We start from the raw sequence: 17,945 nt of genomic DNA on the forward strand, positions 1-17,945 counted from the left end.
TCGAGAATGAAACAACATATTATAGGTAATTCTGAATTAGCTCATAAAGGTTTGAAAAAAAAAAAAAAAATCCGTAAAACTTTTAATTATGAATTATACATATTTGTGATGAAAAGTATAGGATATATTTTTAAAATACTTATTACACCAAATAAGTATATCGATAATCATATGAAATTATGACTTTTGATAAGACAGGAGACAGAAAGAATAATTTTGTTTAATATAAAAATGTATAATCAATCTATCCACCATCAGGTTAGTTATTAGAATTCAATTATGACTTACTCAATTTTAAAATTATTTAAATATCATCCAAATTAAGAAGGCATCAGAATCATCGCAGTTTGATGGATCATTGTATTTGAAACATATATACTGAGATTTAGTATATATTACATCGAATATGTAAAGTAAATTTTTTATACAGTCATTTTGTATCTTATCTAAAATAACCGTAATCCAAAAGTCTTAAAACCACGAAATGCAGTGATTATCTTAGATTAAAATATTTAAAAAATGCAAAGTAAAAGATTAAAACAATTATTAAAATAAAGAGTGTTTTTAAAGTCTTAACAAAAAATAAAGTGGTCCATGGATTATCTGCATTTTTTTTACATAAAGCATAATTTCTTATTTTAAAGCTTTGTAAACAATTTTTGAAGCCAAAATCATTTATTTTACGGAAAAAAAATGTATACATTTTTTGTTCTAAATTCAACAATATTTTCAAGATGTTTTCAAGTTTCATTAAAAAAAAAAAAAAAAAAAAAACACTGTAAATAAATAAATATTTCAATAAAATTCTATCCTAAAATACAGTCTAATGAAATTCTAGATACAGATTTAATATTCCAAAAATGTCTACTGGTGATAAAACAAATAAGACCTGCAATGCATTGTTACATTGCCTTGTTCAGAATAATAAAATAACACTAAAATGTATATGTGACGAAAATACATTTAAATACTGATGTATTTTAATTTCAGCTCGAAGTCCGTTAAAGGAGTTACGTACTTTTATACGTACACATAATCCTTGTTCAATTCGATCAATCAAAAAAAAAGTAAATAGATAAAATTTAATTATTAAATTTTGAAAAAACAAAATTCCTCCACAGCCCAATTTTTGAATGAAATTTATCCAACTTGACTTACACCACCATTATTTTGATCGATTTGGAGGTGTACTATTATTATACCGCATCTGCAACCATCGATGTACGATTTCAAAAATGTCGGTTGGATCTTATACTTGCCTTATAATTATAATATCTTATAATTACTCGTTATGCGTTTATGTTTATATAGTCGGATACAGTAATGTGATCTTATTTTGCTGGGAAACTTACCTTTGGTAAAAATATGATGAACAGCGCTAAGGTGTTGGTCAACAGACTGCGCAAAAAGGCGGCCACAAACGTGAAGTCCTGGTGAAACGGTACGGGGTACACGGTACGGACGGCATTGAAGATGGTGCTGAACGTCAATTCCACCGTTATGGCGTAAAAAAGAAAACGGCGTTCGTCGAACTGCACGTTAGCGTTACGTGCCGAATTGCCGTAGTACAGGCCCACGGTCAAAATCATCAGCTCACCTGTGCAAAAACAGTCGGGTGATTTTATATAGAACAATGAAAAAATGAACTGAAATACATATATTATTATAATATATACAGGTGTATAATCATCGGTTTGTTACCCGGAATACTGAACACCATTGATTATTGGTTCTTATTCGAGCCTCCATGAAAATAAAAATAGATATCGCAGCTAGAGTGAAAAATTTAACTGAATAATAAACAGGTTATTTTTTCATTCGTACGTCAAAAAGGTTTAAAAAGAAAAAAACCTTATAAGAATGTTTACTCAACGTCTTCCACGTTAAGTGATCCGAAAAATAAGGTCACTTCACTGTTTGGGAATAAACCAGCGAAATTCATGTTTTCGTTGTTTTTAAACGGGACCAAGACACGGTTATTCGTTAACTATATCGTCAACATAACATTTTTTATGTAATCACGTAAAAACAAGTACGAATTCGCTAGTAGTTTTGTACATAGGAAGAAAATAATTTATGAGTCGTCATCAATTTATAAAATGGAAAATATGAATGTGAAAATCATACTCGCGTATTTAAAATAGTTTGCTTTAAGGTTAGCTTTAAGTTTTGTAGCATAAAGGCCATAGAAATATATTTGTCTCGTCGAAATAAGTTTTAAAAAATGACCGTATAGGCAAACACGTTGTTTCAATATAGATCGTTTCCAAAAAGGTTTTTTTGTAAGTTTAAAATTAAAAGTAATTTTAATAACTAAAAAAAAAAAAAAAAGCTATAATCGTCACACTTTTAGATCAAATACAAGTCCCGATAATATTTAGGTGAAGTTGTTGCGTCAAATCATACATATTATTTTAAGTACGTGTTATAGTATATAATAAATAAAAAACTACTCAATTCCTCAGAAATATTATCGAAATTGAAAACAAAATTAACCCAGTAAACTAACGTTTAACTTGCATTAAAATTGATCGTCTCATTATTTAATATTGTTTCATAAAAAATAATTCATTAATATTACAAGTGAACGGTTTTACCAATCATGTTCAGTCACGGCTCGACCAATAGTATATTCTTAGTATGCAATAAACATTAAGTTCAAGCAGTAAACAATACAAATTAAAAATATTTGAAAAGCCTATTTTATAACTATGTGTTAAGTCAATACGAACTATTTAATTTTTGAACGGTCAAAAAAAAGCTCATAAGACGCATAAGTCATGATTTGTACAAAATAACAGTCTAATAACGCGAAAAACGATACAGTTTGTAAGCAGTGTATCGTGTAAGGATAATATACATTTGTGCGGCACCTACCTAAATATTTTATCATTTGTTTAATTGTTGTTTTAAAAGTAAAACACTAAAAATTTTATGAATCGTCAAACGTATTGATGCGCTTTCCACGAGTGTTGTATAGTAATGATGTATCATCTGTTATCAAATCGTAGGATAAATATTTAAAAAAATCACTTGTAACAAATTTTAAGAGTTCAAATTAAATTCTAAGAATCCCAAGGCATTACGTATGTATGTATCTAGTGGTCGTTAGGATTTACGATCCGAACAGTCGTACAATTAATGATCGGTGGTTTTTCATGATTTATTATTGTGTTCACATTTCACGCTCAGCATTAAGCCGAATGATTGATATATTTTGTGCAGTGTACGTGTAAAAGATATATAAGTGTATAAAGTGTATAGTTACTTGCATCGTTTGTATTTTTTCAATCTAAAATGATACGTGGAAATGGTGAATTGAAAAACACTGACCGTAAAAGTCCCAAAACAACATTCTGTTTTGACTAATTTAAATGTTCAACTTTGGCGCACGCGTGTATTGGTTAAAAATGTTTCACTTGATCACGCAGATTAAATTCGCTTACTAGCGCGGTGTTTTCGAAAAATTGATGTTTCATAACGCTCAAAATCGTTAACTAACGATCGACTGCAGTGAAAGCGTATGTTAATATTACATTATACTACGTAAAAATATAGACAGTAAACAGATGCAGGGCAGTTTAAAAATAATGAGAATTTTCCAATGCATAATTGCATTTTCCCTTCGATTTACTTGTAGAGAGGTTTTACGATCCCTTTCCCTCTCCCAGAGAATACTTTATGTATAACGATGTACTAAAATCTTATCGCTAATTACATTATTGCGTTCCATGATACAATGGAGAAAAAATCACTGTACACTTCTAATATTTTCCACTTAATTTCAAATAATAAAACAGCGAACTGAAATAAAATTAAATCAATGTTTATGTTTGTTGTGCTTTACACACATATTTCATCAATGTTTTGTATTACCAAACTTCTTATAACAAAAGCGTTACAATATTTTTCTCAAATTGTATGTCCCATGATATATTGTTAACACCCCTAAATTCACCTATTCAACCATAAAACTTATTTCATTCCTAAAATATCAATACAAAAATGTTTAACAAAAGCAAACGTAATTATACCCAAGAGGTGTACGAAATTATTTGAAATAACATTTGTTATTTGGTTTTAATTTGTTTCCGTCGCAATATAAAAACATCCAAAAGTATAATGTTTCAAACGGTATGATTAAAAATTGTAACTGTAGTAGGCACAATATAAAATAGCTAGTAGTAGGTATTTATGGTTTTTAGTTAGTATTATATAAGTATAATTAGAACAATGATAAATTAGTTGTTTATTGTTAGTAATGAAGTATTATTTTAATATTTTTTTTCGTGAGTAAAGAAAAAAAAAATACAAAGAGGTTAAAGTATCTTATTGTAATAATATACTAACAAGATACTTTTATAAAAATATTTCTAACTTAATTTGAATTAATATTGATGTATAGATTACTTTTTTTAATATACCTTCGAAAATGAATTTATAATGGTAATATGAAACGGTCAATCATATTATCAAATAATATGATTTTCGTGGAACAATCGTTCTAATAAATAAAAATAACAACATGTAATAAAAATAATATAAATACTTGAATTACCGAATTCCGTAACGTGATTCCACCACTGAGGTTTGCACATAAAATGCGGAATTCCATCTTTGGTTTGAATTTTGATTAGTAGAACCCAACCTTCGTTGAAAAAGTTTAGACTAGACGCGGTCCAGGCAGCGAGATAAACGGTTACCACAACAATTGCGAACATCAGGTATTTCAACAGATCTTTATCGCTGATTGTCCAGCAATGTGCTTTTCGGGTTCGAAATTGCATCAAAATCCTAATGGCATGCGTACTATGTTAATAAAAATGTACAGCTTAATAAATTTACATGTAACTTACCTATACAACTTCAGATCGATGGCACCATATAATATGACGAATCCTAATTCCCGTATCCACGGTGACAAGAGGCACAGTGGTAGTGTCGGCGTGAAGTATTGGACAAGCACCTTCGGAGAAAATATCAGTACATTTTTATTGCAATTGAAACCACACATTAATTTAAATATTTCCATACATCGTAAAATATTTTTTTCAAATAGTTCTATGCATGTAACCACTAAACATAATACAATGCGTCAGTAGCGTGCCCAGAGGGTAGGCCTGGTAGGCTTGAGCTTAGCCTGTTTTCAAATAGTTATTATTAATATTTCTTCATCATTTTTATTAACTTTTTAATATCTTTAAATATTATTAACAAATCAAACCGGAAGAATTGTGTTATACTTTATTATATTATATGATTATTTTTCTAAAATATTGGTTATTATCATTTAAAAATTGTAAGAAAAGTTTACGAAAAAATAAAAAAAATGTATACTTATATAAATTAAAATAATTATAACTGGGCCTGTCCTACATTTTGATCCTGAGCACGCCTCTGTAATACGTAGCATACAAAGCCCAACATCGTCAACTTCACAAAGTGTACACCACACTGTTATGTAAACCAATTATCAAGTTATACATGACGCTAAATGATGTACAATATTTTTGTAAAATGTAATATTAGTCAAATGTATTGTAAATAATTACATTATGATGTAAATGTATACCAACATAAAAAAATATATATATAAATAAATAAACGAATAGTTTATATATAGAAATAAATAAATAAAAGCTTAGCCTGGAGTATTAATATAATTGTAAAGTATGACCGGTTCCGAATTAAAAATTCATCGTCAAGTGTACAAGTCAATTAAATCGCGATTGAATACAAAAAAAAAAATATTCAATCGCGATAATACACTTTTATACACTTGAAAATAAATTTTTATTTCAGAACCGGTCATACAATACAATTATAATACTCTAGGCCATGGGTTCCCAAAGTGTGCGCCGCGGCGCCCCGGTGCACCGTGATATCTGTATAAGAGCACCACGCCGACATGAAATAGTATCGGGTCTAACATTTTCCTTATGATTTAGTCATGCTATGATTTAGAGAAGGGCACCTTGAAAAAACCTTAAATCAAAAAGGGTGCCGTGAGTCAAAAAAGTTTGGGAAGCACTGCTCTAGGCTAAGCTTTTATATGCATTCTTTTACATGATCAAAATGATAAATATTTTAGGTTTTATTGAACATTCTAGATATCTGTATAATTATTATATATTTATGTACGATGGTGAATTGAGAGAAATCTAAACATAATTATGATTTTTTTTATAAAAGTCTCAGTTCATTCGAGGAAATTTATTTTGTAAATACATTTACGATAACAGACGATTGTGACTAATTTTAATTATCACCAGTAAATTACGTAATTAGTCCTTTATTTTGATTACCGGATATACTCATAATATATAATACATGTTACATGAAAATATTTACTAGATTTTATTTTTTTTTCATAAGGTATGTATTATATTGTTGATTTAGTTTTAATATAACATATATTGGTTTGTGTGTAAATGCAAATTCACCCCCATTTATTATATTTTGCACGATTAGAACATCGATTGTCGGACTCATCAAGAACTAACACCGCTCATTGACTTTCAGGCCCGATTACAATGAAAATCTTCGAACAAGAATTCTTTCCACGTCACCTCCAGAACTTGTCTATATTTTTTCTTCCAATCAAGGGCATGGTGGCGATATCTTAGACCCTAAGGAAATTATATAATACTAGCCCACTTACTCACCCTTAAAAGAACAACGCGATCTCATTAAACAGTATTTCTGTACACTGTGTAATATTAACCGACAGTTTTGTCATATAATCAATAAAACTATTCGGAGATTTTTACTTGTAGTTGTATTATACACAAAATAGGAAGTTTTTGAAGCCTAGTTTCAGGACCTGTGCCTACAGTCCGGGGGTTTATACGCCTCCCGTATATTTTTAACGGTTGACAGAATTGCATCAGGCAAACACCTGTCATCACACTACTGCTTCTAATCACTTGTGTTTACATTCTTTCCCCGTGGATGGACTGGAAAACACACAAAGTTGTATGCAGTCAATAGAAAACGTAAGAAATCGCAAAATAAATCAATAAAATGTATGTACATTTGGGTTGTGTGTAAAGTAAAAGGATTTATACCTTTAATTAAACGACAACGCGTTTAATTTATTCATAAATCGTAGGAGGGGGTCACTAAAACATCCCACTTTACTTGACAGTATCATAATACAGCTTATTATAAATTATTGAGTATAATGTATTATAAATGTGTAATACATTTTCTACAAGGTTTTAATTCCATTATCGTGCATGATACTTTCTCAATTGTCTGAGAAATTTTACCAGGTATAATGTTACACTTTTAAATTTGTAAGACATCAACAATTTCTACTGTGCTTTAGGTGCAATAATAACAAATATAATACCATTATCTCCACCGGACGTTTTTGTCGTGTTATATTCTGGTAAACAATGATTTTTAAATTCTAATTGAAACGAAAAATGATTAAATTTATTCTGTACTTTTGGTTTATAAATCTGGTTTTAAACGTAAAATTTGAAAACTCATTCAGATCATACATAAAGAGAAATTTAAGAAACAATTAGGATTTAGATTTATTAATTTAATATTGTTCGCGTCAAACTTTTAATTAAATTAAAACAGTGAAATATTAATAAATGTTAATAAAAAACAATAGTGAACTAACATATTAATTGTAGATTTGATTTAAATTTAAAATTAACAGAAATTAAGTAACATAAAACAACTTCACAAAAAGTTCATTAAAAATAAGTTTTTCGGTGATTAATTTTGTTCCAACGAAAAATGTTTGAAGCTTTTAGTTATACATTTAAGATTTCGATATAATATACATTGTTATTTATAATTTATATTTTTGAGTGATATGATAAAGTAAACTAGTTAAGATGCTAAGATAAAAAATATTTAGGTCCTTACATTTTTTTTTAAAAAAAATTACATTCATAACATTTTTTTAAAAAAAAGTAAGAAAAATAAACTTATTTTATTAGTATTCAGCGATCCTAAAGAAATACAAGGTTTTCGATCTACATTTTGTACATTTATAATTACGAGGCCATATAAAATTATCAAGCATATTCACAGTTTAATAGATCAAGTTTTTACAGAACTCAAAAATATTTTCACGAACAGTTATCTGAGGCCAATAAGTAGGTAAGCCATACACTTTTAAATATTTTATTTTTTATGAAAATTCAAAATAACTACAAGATTAATTGATAAAATAATAATAATAAAAACAAATAGGATACTTAAAATAAATTATTATGGTTCATAACATTGTAAACATTTTTAGTTCGTCTTTAGCAATAAAAAAAAATATTCTTCACAGTTTATCATGCGTTGCTAGAATAACATTGAGGACTCCGATGTTTGTATTTAATACTTATTAGTTATTAGATTGCATCATCTTGTTTTTACGCGGCACTTTATCTCGTATTTTACTACTATTATACTTCCTATTTGAGACTGATTTCTGGTTAAATATTATTTCAAATGCAGAATGAGAATACAAGAATTTAATGCGTTTGAAACGTTTCAAAACGCTTACAAATATTTAAAAAGCATTGCAAATGTAAAATCTCAATGTAAATATTCCGAAAGAGGATTTTAAAGCACTTCTAGAATGCGTTTTGTTATTTTTAAAAGAATACCATTCTGGGAATTCGATTTCACCAGACAGGTGCTTGCACTACCTAATTCGAGTAATATCAACGTTTACCGTCCTGAGCACTTATAATTTAGTTATAAATTTAAATTCACTTAGTGAAAATAATGTTTCGTAGTAAAATGTTCTATACAAACGCCAGAATTAGTTCCAAATATGAACACAACTCTAAGAAATTTCTTTTCAGACTTTTATCGTGATACATACAGCTAAGATGATTTTAAGAAAAATACATATAATATTAAGAAACCAACATAGTGGATGAGTTTTCTATTAAAAAAGATAACTGTGTTTGAAAATAATTAGTTAAAATAATCAATCAAAAAAAAATCATCTCAAAATATTTTATTAACTATTTGTGTGTTGTTTGAGTAAATATAGTCCTAAACTTTTCATTTAAATCTTTATTTAATGATTTTATTTACAGTAATGTTCAATAAAACTTAAAACTAAAAACGAATAACGAAGAAAATCTTATCGGAGAAGAGAAATGAAGATTCAGATTCTATCATACTGTCTCATTAAAAAAAATATTTATATAATACTTATTATTATATTATAGTTACCTATATTAGTCATACATAAATATAATAAAACTAAAAAATTATTTTAATTGCAATATACAATTGTATTTTATAAATATAACTAAAAATTAAAGTGTAAATAATTGAAGAAGTAAATATTTAATCATTTTTAATTGTACTCGACTTACTTCGATATCCAATATGATTGAGCCCATTATAATAGTTACCAATAAAGTCCACATACTTGATGAAATTGTCTGTAAAATAGTTTTAAAAATAACTATTAACTATAAATATTTAAATTAATTAATTTATTTATTAAAATAAAATTATAAAGAAAACCTTTGAAACTTCTTCGCAAATTTTTATATGCGATTGAAAAAAAATCAGTTTTCATTTGCAAGTTATTTTTATTTTACTCATTCAAGCTACAAAAAAAAAAAAAAAAAAAAAATACAGCGAAATACTGTTAAATTATTTGATTTATTTTTAAATTTCTTATAACTGATATTTCAATGTTAAAATATTAGAAATTACTATTCAGTTGAATTTAAAAAATCTACATATCTCAAAAGTAGGTAATTTGGCAGTATTTATTTTTTTCTATTAATTTTTTTCTCGTAGTTTAGTTTATAATTTATAAAATAATATGATAAAATTAGAATGGTTTATATAGAACTAACAAAAATAAATAAATATTTTACCCTGCATTTTCTTTTGTTGATCACTACAACTATCAAACATATATTCAAGGCGATGATAATCAACTGGACGACCAGTAAAGATGTTCGGAGCAAAGCATTTAACTTTTGAATCTTCATTTTATTCAAATTAATTGAACCTGAAATATATAAAACCAATTATCTTTAACAAATTTCATTTTTACATTATATTATATTAAAAAATTTACAAACAATTACTGGGTAGAGACATTACTATTTTATTTTTATACACTTAGGTAATAAATTGTAAATTAGCAGAAAAATGTAAAAATAAGCTTTAGGTTATTACTAGTCTTATCTATAAAATTAATTGGAACGTTAGCATTTTAAATCTGCCGATCGATTATTAATTTATTTATTTGTATAAACATCCATGAAAATTCAAGAATAGTAAAACAAAGCAACTTAATTAACATTAATACAATACTAAATATGACTGTTAATAATTTCGTTCAGCTGATATTTTAATTTTAAAATATTACCGACTTGTATCTACGGAAATGGAATATTATTATATATTTAAATTTTAGTAAATATAACTAAATTAATTAGTTTTCCATATTATACCCTCGAATGTACATTATAATTAATAGTCCCGTTAATTTAATTTCAGTTTTATCTATGAACTTTTACTTGAACGATTTCAGCGGTTTTTACTTTGATACTCACACGCATCAATCAAATTACATGATACGCATAAGCTTTAATAAACCACCAGAGCGATTTTTTTTTAAATAAAACATCGGATACGCCAAAAATCATGTGCAAATCGTAATAATTATTATTCTGACGACGGGAATAATATACGTATACGCAAATATGAATAATTCCTATATGGCTATATAGGTATGTGAGATAGAGAAACGCAACGATGATTTGTGTCCCCGTGACTTGCGTCATTTATCGTCGAGTTAAAACAATACTATTTGAGTGTACATACACACTGATGATATTAATGGCATAATCTGAATGCCAGCGTAATTTATTTCTTGTCGTTGACGCGGCAAAATGTACCCAAAATACGAGTAGTAAGTGGCGCGTGTGATAATCCCTCAGTCTCGGCTGTACCTTAGCAAAATCTTCAAATAAATAAATGTCGGACTACTACGGATAACAGAAACAACAGGATTCTAGGATCGAAATTTAATCCGTTTATGTTCACAAATTACATACTAATATATCGTCACGTTCGCGACGTGCTTGTGCGCTCCTGGAATCAATTTTAAACAAATATATGTAGTGTGTGTGTGTGTATATATATAAATACTCCTATGTATTGAATGTATTATTTGAAAAAAAAATTATATTCATTAATTTACTGAATTTTTGCAAGTTCGGAAGTACCCATACTCGGAAAACAGCTAATGCACATAATTGTTCCGCATTTTACAAATAAAATCATTTTAAGTCGTGCGTTTTATTACTATCAATTTTTATGTTTCATAATATGAATGTTTTATCGAATTACTACTAGTTGTTTGTAGAATAATAAAGTATGATAAATATGTCTAAATCCACATAAAATACCTGTCGTTATATGTTTACAATATTTTTTTTGAGTACCTATATGGAATTTCCTCATTAACTCCGAAGATAGTATAAACATAAAAAAAGTACTCTGTATGATCCGTTCTTTCTTAGAATGGACTAGACTAATAAAATTGTCTGTATAATCAGGATCAGACCAGATATATGAAATTAAAATGAGCTGGGCCGAACCGGATCATTTTTTTTTCATTTACTCAAAAGACTACCGCCCTGTACCAAATCAACATTTTTAGAAATCGGACTAGTCTAGACCACGAGTTATGAGATTTGGCTGACGATGGATCGGACAAGACCAAACGATCAAATCGTATAATGATCTTTCTGACTGTTTATTCTTTTGTTTGAACTGATGACAAATAGTTCAAGTACTATAGTTATAAAGTAACTACAAATAATAGAAGATAAAATATGATACTTAATTTTAATAAGAATAGTAGGTAATAAACAATAAATATCATAGTTAGTTTACTTATTTTTAAGTCTAATCTGGCTTATAAAATCAAAATAAGTTAATTTATTACATTACATTCAGTATATATTTAATTTATATTGGTGTATTATAACCATAAGAGCTTCTTATCAATGATGTGATGAAAAAATCGAATAACAATTTGAGACGGGTAGTTACTAAGTATATATATATATATATATTAGATTTTTCTCACTCATTAGTGATTCGTGAACGATTTTGGTATTAAACTGTAGGAGTAAAAAAATGTATATAATCCTCCTTTCCCTTTGGATAATATAAAGTTATCTAACTTAGATAATGATGAATAATTATGATCCACCATTTCTTATTTAGAAATGTAATGTTATAATTTATTTTGCCCAAAACACTCTCTATGATTTTTATTGTTATTATAGGTTTTGAATATGAAAGGTTAAAGAGTAATTGGATTTTTAACTGTTTATTGTAATCGGAATAATTTCTATGTAACTTCTTGAATTAATATTGTTTACTGCTAAATCAATATCTATTGAAGATTTAATGCAAGTTTTTAAATTGATCCATGTAATAATGAAAGTGCCTTCGGTTGAAGAGTTTATGAGAGTGGTTTTTGAATTTAAATTTATTTTTAAAGGGTCATTGAAAGAAATATAATACATAAGCGAACATTTTGTATATAAAAATAAATAAATAAATACTTAACCTGTAGTATTATTATATTTATAAAATACGATCAATTTCGAATTAAAAATTCATCCTCAGTCATTAAAATATTAAATACAAAGTCAATAAAATAGTGCTTCAAAGAAATATGCTTGAATTATCTGAATAAGAATCGATGAGGTTTTGAATATGTAAATAATTATTTGAAAAAGAGATTTTCATAAAAAAAAAATATTTAATATGTCTAGACTATATTATGGAATAATTTATAATATTATATTTTGGAAGACAGGCAGTCATTTCATTTGTGTTTGTTTGGGCAGTACAGCTTTGTAATGTCTTCATTATAAAATATTTTTTAATTAATAATTTATTATTTTAATGATAGAATTGTGGTTAACATAACAATTCTAGACATTTTTTTATAAAAAAATTATACACCGCAAAAAGTACAAAAAATATAAATTGTATACAAAAAATTCAAAAAATAAATAAATCTTTTCTGATTATATGTTCTTCTCAAAACAGGTCACCTTAAAAACATTAAACCGGGAATTTATTTATTTAAATGAAAAAGTCGAAAAATTCATGTGCTTCATTTTCAGTATAAGTATTGAATACAATCTTAATTTTTTTTTCACTGATATTTTAAACTATTCCAGCTTTTATACGATTATAAATTAAATGACAACGATAACCAGACCAACGTAAAAATGATCAGTGGAAAATATTTTCAACGACAGATAATGCTTTCACTAAATTTGTATTAACCAAATTATTTAGATAAGTATAGAATAAAAATGCTACTAAAAAGAAAAAAAATTACAAATAATGGCTAATAAAATAATACTCAAACATTAATATTAGTTTTATAAAATGTTTCCTATTTTGGTTGAGGTAGTCTACTTTTAATTTTTTAAATTGCAACTGATGTTTTTTTTTTTTTTTTAATATTCTGATAAAAATGTTATATAAACAATAATGATAGTTTATATTCAAATATATATAATAAAATCAACTCAAAATATTTCAAAATAAAACAAAAATAATCTGTGTATCAGTATTTTAATTATTTTAATCTTTGTCATTTATTTTAATATTCATTTTAGAAAACATGCATCTACAATCCTTGTACAACATTAACTCTATTATCTCACCTAGAGCTGTTATTATTCGTTGTTCTGTAATCATACCAAACAGGACTAAATAATTGCAATTATATATGATAAAATATTCTATTGGTATATCATGTATTGTATATTTTCAGAAATTATTCCAGAATCATTATTTGAATTCTGTGATCATATTGTTGTTAAATTTATACAATCAACCCTACTGACTCCTGACATAGATCTAACACCTGAAATTAGTGTATATCTTACTGTATTTTTACAATTAAACATCAAATATTTTCCGAAGATTGATAATATTCAACTTCATATTCATACCTATAACATATTCATATTTATAACAATTATATTTCTGTTCTAATTTAAGTACAGATCTATGAATTAAAATTGAATATAGATATCAAATCTAATTGAGTAGATTTTTATTTATATATAATATTAATAATAATAATTTTATTAATGGAAATAAATTCCAATTATATAAAAATTAACTGTTAGTAAGCATTTTTGCATATAAGTCAAAATCATGATCAGCAGCGTTATGTAAATCAGTCAATGGTATACAATTAGAATGACCGCTTTCAATAAACAAAACAAATTAAAAGAATAGTATTATTTTGCAATTGATTGAATTGTTATTACCTAAAAAATCATTTGTTTGCTCGATATAAATTTATAATACAACTAAGGTACCATTTAATTAATTAAATTATATACAAGAACGATAGATGAAAGTCGGTGATTTGAAATTATTCGGTATTATTGAAATGTAATATCAAATAGTTATACAATATTCATCATAATTTTATAAATTGTATTCAAATATGATGGCATCGATAATATATCAAAGTGCATTAACAAATTAGCTACGTGAAAGTTAAATATACCATACTCTTAAATGTTTTTAAATTTAAATACAGGATAATACAAAGAATTAATAAATATTTATATTTGAGAATCCTGTGACTTGGAGGCTTGTATATTACTCTTAATTATTTTGTTAAATTACGTGATTAATTATAATTTTGTAAATTATACATCATGAATTAATATATTAGACGTAGTAAGTAATTAGTGAATGCCAATTTTATATTATCAAATGTATTAATTATGAAAAACTCTATATCTTTCAAATTCGAACATATAAAATTAATTTTCAAATCACATTTGGCTGTCAATATTTTTAGCACAGTAGAAATAGATCCAATACGTTACATATATTCAAATAATAAAATGGTAAGTGAAATGACGACATTATTTTTAGTGTTATCAGGTATTTTACTATGTCGTAAGAATTTATGGATGAGCAATTAGCAAGTAGATAAATTATCTATAAACCAACACTATCATTAAAAATATTTATTAATTTCCAAATCATCGTTTTGAAAAAATTACTCGTTTAAAATTAAAATTGTACTCTTTATTATTTCTAGTTAATATTCACTTAAAATAACAAGCACTTAAAATAACGGTTTGAAATTAAAAAAAGGTCCTCAATAAAATATTAAAATTAATAACATAATTTAGAAAAATGAATTGGTAATTGAAAAAACCTTATATGTATAAAACACTTTGTATAATTATCGATACATATACATAAATGTGTGTCTAAATTATAATAAATTTATATTATAAGAAACCTGTAAAATCATTGTAATTTTGCAAGTACAGAATTCATAGAATAAGTGTTTAGTAAAACTTATTTAATAACCAATATAGACTTTTTAATTCAAGCATAAAAATTTCTGTTGAATTTTTCAACAAGTAATTCAAATCAATATCGTTTTGTGTTGTGAATTACCAAAGAAATCGATTTAAAAATTATTGATAAATGATCGCTCATTAGCTTACCGTCCATTGAAAAATAAATGTCCATGTAATTACTAATCCTTATTATGTTAGTTCTAAAAATAATTTCTTAGACTAAATACTGTTATAATACATTAAAATAAAAAGTTTTTTTCTTTGCAAAGTACCTACCTAAAATTAGTATTAAAACCTCGCAGATTTATGTTTTTTATTTTTTCATAAGTTATGAAACATTTAGTAATTTATTTTTTATGTAATTGAAATAATCACATTTTTATTAAGTTCCACGGCTTACGATCATATAATTACAAAAGTATTTTAGAAAATTTTTACTGGAAAATGTATGGTTTTTAGAAAACAAATAAACACATTGTTATAAATCATCATTCTGGTCGATACTTTTTTTAATATATAGTATTTTGCATGTTATTTAATACATTTAATAGAACTAAACATAGCTGCTGTTTTCAAATATTCAATTTTTATAACACTTAATTAGATTTAGTCAAAATATACATTACTATACAATATTTAAAAAGACATTTCTTTCGCAATAATACGTACAGTTTTCTCGCATTGCAGAATATATCTCATATTTGAGTACTACATTTTCAACTAATGATACCACCAAGAAAATTGTGGATATAAATTATTGAAGTAAAACTAAAGTAAATAAAAAAATATTTACCTGTGGTAAAGTAAGACGTACGAACAAAGCATGAATTATAATTTAAGCGAATTAAAAATATAATATATATCTTACTCGTATACATATTCATACGATTGATGCGGCTATAAACTTATATAATTTATAACAATTATATCGTTTTATGAACAGCAATAAGGGAATCTTAAAAAATACATTTACTAAAATAATTTTATTTGCCATTAATTCATTTGTAGACAAAATTGATCCAAAATAAAATAAATCAAGACAAATATTTAAATATCTGATATGCCTGCATGATATTCTGCATGCAATTAAATTACTTCGTTGTTTGGCATCTCAACGTGCAAGTAAAATTTAAATCGGACCAGGTTTGTCTGAAATAATAATCACCGACAGCTCTAATACATTTTTTCGATTGCAACTCAACTCGGGACAATCGATTTTAATTATCGAAGACAATGTTTCGGAAGGAGGACGGTAAAAACGCAGTAGCGTTATGGAGGGTTCGCGAACGAGAAAATTAAATGTGAGCGTTGCGCTTGTAGAAAAGAGCTTTTTCGGGCGAAAAGTGTATTTGATGTTTAAACGTAAATGGCTTTGTGTGTATGACTGTAGTAACGTTTGCGAACGAAATGCTGTTATCACCGGATAACGTGTTGGTGGCTGTCAACCAAGAGGACACCTAACAGTTGAACAACGCGTACCGCGGAAAACGATCGAAAGGGATACGAACTCGTGACGCTAGTCCGGGGGTGTCAATCGGCACGGAAACGACGACGTAAGATCGTAAAGTTCGGTGATGGTAAGGGGGGGGGGCGTCGGGACCACGTGATCGTTTTCACCGACACACGTTCGCGGGTACCCGTTGAAACCGTGTAGGTACCGCCAAGACGGGAAAAAAGATAGATAGAGATAGAGAAAAAATAAGTGATGAAAAAAAAAGTAATGAACAATTTACCCGAATGATCGTACGTAGCCGCGGTGCACCGTGCGCGCGGGTGTGCTGCGCGGAGCCGAGCATGAAACCGAGTTCTGCACACACGAGGGAGCGTCCGTGAAAGGGAGAACTTCTCGTGGCAACGGGGGGTGCACGACCGGCACGGACGCACACTGCTGGACCGACTGCCGCGGCACACAGAGTCGCGCACCCCTCGACGGCCCGGCGATGCGCGCGCCCGTGCAAATCCCATGCGTGCGTGCGCCCCCCGGCGGCGGCGGCGCGGTATGGGACAAGTCGTGCGGACGATATCGCGTCGTCCCCGCGCGCTCGCGTCGTGATAATAAAAACGTAACCAGCACGCGCGTCTTGCGATAAACGCCGGCACACTCGACGGTCTCGGTTTCGGGAAAGTACGAGGGAAGAAGAGAAGAAAAAAATGGTGGCGGTTTCGGACGTGCGTTTACGACGAGTGCGCTTCGAGTTCGCGACGGGTCCACGTCGATGTCCGCACTGTCCGCGGTGATACCGATTTCGCGATGTCGGGACGGTTTCTCGTGGACCTACTGACGTACTTGTGTACCGTTCTTTTTTTTTCTTTTTTTTTTTTTCTAGCAGCTTTACGAGAGATCGAATTTTAAGACTTTTTCTAATCCTAATGGGCTGGAAAACCAAAACCGTACAATACGATCCGTGGACACATTTGCGGAGCACTGCGTTTTAATAGAATATTGATACGAGCTGTAAATAATGTTCACTTCGAATGTGTCGTGTTTAAGAAGTATAACGATCGAAGCGTAAAAGAGCTCGATAGTAAATAAGATTTAATGGTACAAACGATGCGTTTATGTAA

General features: G+C 28.0%; 1 protein-coding gene across 2 annotated transcripts in view; it reads right to left on the reverse strand.

Annotated features, from left to right (window-relative positions):
* LOC112679918 (probable G-protein coupled receptor 158) overlaps positions 1-17,300 on the reverse strand; it is a 35,404-nt gene extending 18,104 nt beyond the window's left edge. Inside the window, exons 1-6 of one of the 2 annotated variants that reach the window (XM_025549865.1) lie at positions 17,114-17,300; positions 9,867-10,003; positions 9,351-9,419; positions 4,857-4,966; positions 4,559-4,794; positions 1,353-1,597 (exon numbers count right to left, since the gene is read on the reverse strand). In XM_025549865.1, coding sequence (XP_025405650.1) covers positions 1,353-1,597; positions 4,559-4,794; positions 4,857-4,966; positions 9,351-9,419; positions 9,867-9,983 — 777 coding nt within the window. In that variant the 5' untranslated portion in view covers positions 9,984-10,003; positions 17,114-17,300. Of the gene's footprint in view, positions 1-1,352; positions 1,598-4,558; positions 4,795-4,856; positions 4,967-9,350; positions 9,420-9,866; positions 10,004-17,113 lie in introns of those variants that run through there. The other variant, XM_025549866.1, reaches the window with a different exon arrangement.
* Positions 17,301-17,945: the final 645 nt, after the last annotated feature.

Source organism: Sipha flava, unplaced genomic scaffold (assembly GCF_003268045.1).
Source record: "Sipha flava isolate LNK unplaced genomic scaffold, YSA_version1 170_pilon_pilon, whole genome shotgun sequence".
Taxonomy (NCBI): Eukaryota; Metazoa; Arthropoda; class Insecta; order Hemiptera; family Aphididae; genus Sipha; species Sipha flava.